This window comes from Frankliniella occidentalis, unplaced genomic scaffold (genome assembly GCF_000697945.3).
Source record: "Frankliniella occidentalis isolate FOCC.00 unplaced genomic scaffold, Focc_3.1 Scaffold2, whole genome shotgun sequence".
In the NCBI taxonomy this organism is placed as follows: domain Eukaryota; kingdom Metazoa; phylum Arthropoda; class Insecta; order Thysanoptera; family Thripidae; genus Frankliniella; species Frankliniella occidentalis.
The window spans coordinates 2,741,421-2,749,108 of NW_026267132.1; the positions used below are offsets into that span (position 1 = coordinate 2,741,421).

At 53.1% G+C, this 7,688-nt stretch overlaps 2 protein-coding genes across 3 annotated transcripts in view; both read left to right on the top strand.

The window, feature by feature from the left end:
- Positions 1-137: 137 nt before the first annotated feature.
- On the top strand, positions 138-3,965 carry LOC113204420 (uncharacterized). 2 transcript variants are annotated; one of them, XM_052263863.1, is made up of 4 exons: positions 138-527; positions 2,296-2,494; positions 2,814-2,944; positions 3,021-3,965. In XM_052263863.1, the coding sequence occupies exons 1-4, from the start codon at positions 253-255 to the stop codon at positions 3,439-3,441; spliced, it is 1,026 nt and encodes a 341-aa protein (XP_052119823.1). In that variant the 5' UTR covers positions 138-252; the 3' UTR covers positions 3,442-3,965. The 2 variants fall into 2 exon arrangements, with proteins under 2 accessions (XP_052119823.1, XP_026275394.1); XM_026419609.2 differs by having other exon boundaries at positions 144-524; positions 2,290-2,494.
- A 608-nt stretch (positions 3,966-4,573) lies between these two features.
- The window catches only part of LOC113216413 (ETS domain-containing protein Elk-1-like), a 12,702-nt gene continuing 9,587 nt past the window's right edge, over positions 4,574-7,688 (top strand). Inside the window, exons 1-3 of the mRNA XM_052263936.1 lie at positions 4,574-4,701; positions 4,786-5,009; positions 5,086-5,231. Coding sequence (XP_052119896.1) covers positions 4,574-4,701; positions 4,786-5,009; positions 5,086-5,231 — 498 coding nt within the window. The remainder of the gene's footprint in view (positions 4,702-4,785; positions 5,010-5,085; positions 5,232-7,688) is intronic.

Genomic DNA, 7,688 nt, shown 5'->3' on the forward strand with positions numbered 1-7,688 from the left:
CTCTCTCCCTCCCGGCCCGACCCCGCAATGCTAAATCAACTGTTTGCCGGTGACATTCGCTGTTGGTGAACCATAACGCAAAGAAGAATCGACTTTGGGCCCCGCAGAAAATCGAGGAAGTGTATAGACGAAGAGAGGGGGGCGGGAGGAGGTCGAGGCCGGCGCGCTGTCTGGTCCGCTCTGTCGCCTTCTCACTCAATCCCACTCGCTCCCCACACTCTCCTCGTCGCACCGCTGTTTTTCGGAGGTCGTATGGTTGTGTCCGGATTCACCAAGCTTCCCCTCTCTCTCGCTCCCGCTGGCGAGTTGGCGGTGAAGAGGAAGAGGAAGAGAGATAGAGGGAAGGGGACGGGCAGCAGCAGCTGCACGAACAGCGCGCGCCCGGCAGGCCGAGTAGAATCGAGGCGCCTCAAACGTTGTTTTGCCGCTGTGTGGATAGGACGGTTCTCCGCGAGAGCTAACCACGCCAAAGGAGTACTAAAGTGCTGGTCAACGCCTCTCCCTGCTCTTCAACAAGTGTCTGAGTGAGTATACACCGTCGCGGGCGGGAGAGGGGAGGGGGGGGGGACTCCCCCGTTGGCTCCCATCCGCAGAATTTCGCAGTCGCAAATTTTTAACGAAAAATAAAACAACTGCTGTTCTTTCCATCTTGATTTTGAAACTTGTAATCGACTGTCAGTAATTGGAATATTTCTATGAGTCACCTTCAGCGACCATCAAAATTTTGTTTGTGTTTTGTTCCTCGCGTACTGTCTTATCAAATTTTTTTGCCTTTGGTTTTTGAGGAATAGTTTTTTTCGCTATGACATAGGTGTTGACCGTGGTATAACGAAGCGGACGGTTCAATATAGTGAAATGAATTGAAATGCCGATGATGGTCGGACATCATCACCCATTCGTCTCTTGGCCCGAAGCCGCCCGAAGGGTTACCCTGCGAGCCGCGCATCCCAAATTCTGCCGCCGTCTCACAGACCGTCTCTCTCCCACCCGCAGAGGCTGTGGGCCTGCTCGCTCTGCTGCCCGCTTCGGTACCCGCCGCGCGCGCGCCCGAGGCGTGAGGCGTGAGGTGGGCGTGGCGTCCACGAGGGGCATAACGCCGTGTAGCCGACATAAAAGGGTGAATTAATGTGCCGACGAAAAAAGAAAAAAAACAACCTCGAGAAATTGTTAAGGATATAGTAATTCCGGCCGGGAAGCAGGCCAATCGGGAAACTATGAAGACAATGTTTTAGAGGTGCCGATGCCAATCGAGAATTATGGTTACTTGGGCGGAACCTGAAGGTGAACCGGAATCGAACGTTTGGGGACTTTCGGGGACCCATTCTTTCAGCGTTCCGGCCGGCGCGATCTTGACCGACCATACCGTCTACCGATGAGGTAGAGATTCGACGGCCGAGCAAAAACCATCGCGCATTACAAATTACGAGTAGGTTATAAGAGCCAAGGAGAGGAGGAGGAGGGGGCTGAGCGGGATGATGTCACCTTTTCTTTCTGAATTCGGTAGCGACCTCTTCCGCAAGAAGAACCTCAGGCTGCCGACCCATAACTCTGAGCAGCGTCCAGCCTCTCTGCACAGGCCGGCCTTGTTTCCAATTTACTGCTGCCGGGCTATGGGTGTCGGCTATTTGAATGTTAATTACGCACGGGGGGTCGTCACTTCTCGCGCGAGGTTTTTGGGGGAAATAATCATAGCTGGCCGGAAGCAGTACATGGAGCATTAAAATGTTTCTCTTTCCCTTTTGCTGCGGAACACATTCAGCAGGCGCGCGTTCAAATGAGTGATGGGCCTATAGGAGCCATAGAGGGAGCCATGGAGAGAAAATAAAAGATGGATGAATTAAATATAAATGAGTAACAAGATGGAGGGAGGAATATAAGCGCGGGGAGAAATATGATGTAGTCTGTCGTGATGGTCTTGACGACGCGAAGGGTCGTCGGCCGCGGGCAGATGCGGCCGCGCTCTGGCGCCACCCCGGTCCTGGCGGGGTCCATTAGCCTTCACGCTCTCATCATAACCCACCCCTCTCTGCCGCAGAGCAGCCCGCTTCGTCGTCGCCGCCGCCGGCCTTGACCCAAAGCGTGTCCACCGCCGCGAAAATTGGGTCCGTCTAACGATGCCTCCGCTGTGGAAATGATAATTAATCAACGTTTCGCTCTTATTTTTTATTTTTGAGACGGCGGGTTTATTCATATGCATGCGCGGTCCGGCGGCCGAACCCCCCGCGACCCCCTTTGATCCCCTCATAACCCAGCCCCCTTTCCTCACCCTCTTGTTCCGGTTCCCCGCAGGTGCTACTACAACAACATCATGCCGAAGGTAAAGTCCGATTCGTCGGCCGAACGTCGCAGCGAGGGCTCCGGGTGGCAGGGCGGCCAGCTGTTCGGCTCCGAGAACACCGAGACGACGTTCACGGGCGGCGGCTTCAAGGACAAGGAGAAGGCGAAGGAGACCCTGCGGCTCCTGGAAGGACGAGACATCAACTACCAGTACCAGGTGCGTGGCGCGGGCGGCGGCGGCTTCGGGCGTCGTCCTTGCGGCTAGATCCTCGTAGTAGATCCTCGCCGGGATATCCTTCGCACGTTTTTTTAGGGAGAGGGGGGGGGGGAGTCCGGAAAGGCCGCATTACTTCGACTCTGGCCGGACACGCTCACCTCGCGCGGCCGCGAGGCCCCCACCAGACCAGCGCCCCACACGCCCACGAGGCCCTCGTCGTGGTGTATAACCCGGCCTCGCTCTCGCCTCTGCATGTATGAGCGGCTACTATATGGGCTTTGGAGTCGCTCCGTCCTAATCATTCATGTGCCTCTCTTAGGTTATCAACTCTATGTACAACCGAGCCAAGGTGATTCTGAAGAGGACCAAGGACGCCGAGAAGGTAAAGAACCTCCAGGAGGCCGTGGACACTCTGAACGCGTGGCTCGAAGACTACCGCACACACTCCAGGTTGGTTGTCTGATCGGCTGCGGTCTGTTGTACGGCCAGCCTCCTCTTGCTTATGCTACTGGTTGGTCTTGTTCAGGTCGAAGGAGAACTTCGGGTACCTGCCCTTGGACACGCTGCACGCCTTCCGCCCCTTGGCCAAGGAGCAGGGCGTGCTGAACGGCAAGGGCCCCACCTTCCTGGACGTGTACGAGGAGGCCGAGGGCGACCACAAGAAGCTCCGCGTCAAGAAGGTGGAGGGCACCGAGACGACCTGGGACATCCACCGCAACAAGAACCTCAAGCCCCTCGTGGAGAAGCTCAACAAGGACAACCTGCCCCTGTACACCAGCAAGGGCCAGCCCTCCAAGGAACACCTGGGCCTCATCGTCTGGGGCTACAGCCCCGAGGCGGCCAAGGTCAAGAAGCTCGCCGCAGCCTGCAAGAAGAGCGACAGCGGCAGCAGCGGCGGCAGCGGTGGCAGCGGGGGCAGCGGAGGGAGCGAGGAGGACTCTTCTTAAAAGTCCGCGGGAAGAGAGCTTGGAAAGCTTTGACAGCCGTGGTCTGAAGTCTGAAGTGTATCTGGCCTGCTGTGATGCAGTTGACTTGACTGATTTTTTTTTTTTTTTTTTGTTTCTCACTGAAGTCAACTATACCGCAGACAACTGATGTACCTGTGGGGAAAAAAAACAACAAAAAACGAACTTTTGGTACTCCAAATGTGTTGTACACACAAAGTACTGCAAATGTGTTGTTTTAGTACTTGAAAACTGCCGTACTTAATTTATATTATTTTTTACCTTTATGATGTTCATGGGAATAAGGTAGTGTTATTTTTTAGTTAATGAGTTGAAACGGGTAACGAATGCTCATGCTCTGGATCTAATAACTATAGGTTAAGTTGGTATCAAGAGTTGATACCGTTCTGTTTAATTTTGGTAACGGTACAAATGGAGAAATTCATTTTCTACTCTATAAATTTGAATTAATAGTCCGAACCGCCTCTGTGATTTCGTTGGTTTTAATAAAGATCTCCAACACCCTCTCCTGTCTCTCTTTTTTCATGAAGGCAGACTTACAGACCTGATAGAGTGGCGAAGCTGTTTAAAAACCCGCGCTGCGTGGGGCCGAGGTGGAGCAGTAGTGGCGCTCCAAGCGGCGGCTGCAAGAAACAGTGCGTTATTGACAGAACAGGCACCTTCTGTCACTGTACAGTACGAAAAAATTTTAAACTGAGAAAACTGCATTCATTCTGGAATCCTCCGTTTATCATGACTTGACCGGCAATGTTTCTCATTTCCATCACGTTTACTGTTTAAAGTTCCGACTTCGATGAGAGAAATATCGGAAGCGGCAGCAGTAGCGTAAGTCTCTAGAAATAAGAATAGAGTGAGCTGTTGAGGTCTTCTAAAAAGTTCTCGTTCTTGTAAATTTGTTTTAAAACATGTATGAAACAACCTGATATTTTGGAAATTTCACTCGCCTCAAGACATTTATGCATCACCTAACTACTTGCACACTATCTTTGTTAAGTCCTCTATCAACACTGAGCTGTTTTTGTTTACAGTATGCAGCAGACCCATGGATTAGGATAAAGTTTGTTTTTTTAATTGGGAATTAGAGTTGTGCCTATTCATACTTTTGGATTTTACCATGGATTCGTCAGAGCAGCATTCAGAAGCTTGTGGAGATAGTGAGGATGCTAACTCGACATGCGATGAGGAGCGAATACGCAAGCTCTTTCAAGCTTGTGACTGTGACGGGGATGGTTTCATTGATAGGTTTGCATTTTTATGTAAACCGTTTTGGAATTGCTTTCCTAAATACATTTGTGTTATTGATGGTTGTTCCTTATATTTTAATAGCCATGACTTGCTCTCTGTATGCCGAGAGTTAAATCTTGAGGATTCATTAGAAGAATTGATGCGTGAGCTGGGTGCTGATGAGAATGGAAGAATATCATATCAAGAATTTCTTCGAAGACGTATTGCTCTACGCCCAGAGATTGATGCACTGCGTTGTAACAGTACTTCCAACCTGAGAAATCAGTGTGCAGAATACTTGCCTACAAGCAGTGACAACAGCTTAGGTAAAAGCTTCACACTATAATAAACATATCTTCTACTCTCTCAGTCCACTTTAAAGGACTCCTGTGCTCTCCATAGGAGCTGCTTCGGCTGGGAAACATGAAAGTTGGGAATTTGATAGTGGAGCTCGTGATTTAAGCCCAGAGCCACACTCACTTCAAAAACTTGTAGAAGCCGCTGGTGGAAGTACCTCGTCAGGAAACCTTCTAGATCTTGCTAACAAGGTGAGTGGTTGCATATTGTACTCTCTCTGGGGAGTTTGTGGTTGGCGTATTTTTTGTGGTGGTGCTAATCTCTTGAAGATGAGAGTAAACCGAGGTAAACTGCCCGTCTTAAAACCCTATCTAAGAGTTAACTTAAAAAAAATTGCATGTTAGTTTCCCAGATAGTGAAGACATTTAGCGATTTTAAGTAGTTTCCTATAGCATGTATCTTGATGATATGGGTGTAGGGTGCCATATGAATGTGTGCCATATTTGATCTCTAGATACTTATATTTAAAGAGGGATGGAGAACTTATGGGTGTGGGATGTGGTTGCAAAATAAGTTAATTCAATCATTTTCTTTTAGGATCCTAAAATTTGTATTTCTTTCCTAGATTTTTTTTTTCAGAATAAACATATGTTTTTGCATTTAAATTGCTTCAAATTCGGTTTTTGCTTTTGTATCCCTTTAGTTGTGCAAGTAAGAACTTTGCAACATTTCCCAAGCAACTCATTTATATGGCACAAATTTTGCGGGTAGATCAGGCCGAAGTATACTTACTCCTTTAACAAGGGTTATAACAATGCCAAGACGAATAAGGAAACCCAGTAAATACACCTGTTGGAATAAGTGAATAGACGCTGATTCGACTCAATGTGTCGGCTTAGAACTTTATCTTAGTGAATCAGAAGACAGAGGAACATTAACGGTAATATTAAGTGCAATATGAAATAAAGGGTAGTTTCATTTAGCCGACTACCTCTGGCCCTGGATTCAACAAGACTCTCATTGTGGTGTCATAGAGATCTGATGTGACACTAGTTTGTCTGTTCCTTGAGTCCTCTCTCTGATCGGGCTGGGCTGTGAGGTCACCACCTATGGGGGGGGGCAGGTGCTGCCCCCGTGCGCAGCCTGAACGGGATCGGGGGGCTCCACCCACCCCCTTCCCTGCCCCTTCGCCGCGGCCCGAGAGGGGGAAGTGATGGGAGGGGGGGCCGGAAGGAGGGGTTCGGTTCGTGCTTGTAACCCCATACTGTCGGTGTCAGGCGGGGAGGGGGAGGGGATGGGAGGGGGTGCGCTAGGGCAAGCGCACGGGGGCTATGGGGGGCGGAAAGACGTCAAAGGAGTGGAGTGGTGGCGGGGAGTGGTGGGCCTCGGATAGCGCAGCGGACCGGACGGCTGGCGCCCCGGCGCCACACCAGCGTCGGGAAGGTGGGGAAGGTCCCGAAGGCCCTGAAGGTCCCCGCCAGAGTTAAAAGGCGAGCAGCCAGCAGCTTCCCCATACTGCTCTCTCACGTACACACACACACACACACACACACACAATCGCTCTAACACACGGTGTTTGAACCTGGGCCTCAGCGTGGGTGGCTGAGGGGTAGCAAGTGGAGGGCAGAGGGCACCGCGGGGGCGCCGCCCGCTCCGCGGAGTGGGGGGTTGCGCTGCACGCGGCGGGGGCCGCTCCCAGACCCTCCCTCAGTGCCTGGCCGGGCCGGCTCGCGGGGACGTCGCTTCTGCCGTGCTTGTCCAGCTCGCGGATCCGCGCTGCTGTGCTCGTGGCGCCGGTGCCGTCGTGTCCGACCGGACGTCGTGTCTCCCATCGGCGTCCTCGTCAGTCTTCCTGCTGCTGCGCCATCACGACGAAGTCGCCCTGGGCCCGGACTCCCTTGCTGAGGTTGGACCGGGTCGCCCACGTGCATTTCCTCCTCTCGGCCACCGAGACAGATAATCATTGGTTCGCTCTTTTGCTCGCGTCTGCCCGTGTAGCTATTTGGCCCGCTATTGGCCGGCGGTTCCTGCGCGCCCCATCCCCGTCGGGCAGACGGCCTTGTCGGGGCGCTCTGGCGCCAGGCGGGCGGCGGTGCGGGCGGTGCGGGCAAAGCGTCAGCAGCCAGCTCCGGGGGAGCGGGGCCAGAGTTCTCTCTGAGCGGGGCGGGCGGCGTGTTGCAGACCTGTCCTGGCAACTATCCTCGCGTGAGAAGGGTGCTGATCCTGTAGAGTGAGGGAGGGAATTCCCCCCCGTTGATCTCCTGGCTGCTCTAATAAATGGTGCCACTCGACCCCGCGAACCCCATCATCGCCGCGGCAGGCAACCTGCCGCTCTGTACCGGCGCCGCGCGCCGCGGGTCTCCTCGCGCGCATTGATATTGATTGGTATGAATGGGGAGCGCGGTGTCAAATAAGCCCAGGTGATACCACTGCCTGCTGGGCTGTGCCGGGGGCGTAGCCGGCGGGCGAGCAGAGGGGGGCACCGGCGGCGCTCTCCCCGCCCGACTGTCGTGTTTTCTACGCCACTGCCCGGGTCGAAACGACCCTTTCGTCCCGCATGCACCCCGGTGAGATGGGCGGACCGCACGACCGTCAGGCCCGTGACCCGTTGACCCCAGCAGGTACCAGGAGGTGGTGTCACTCTAATCATCACGTTGACTCTCAATGTGAGCTGCTGTGCTCATAACCCCCAGGCCTCCCCCCCCCCC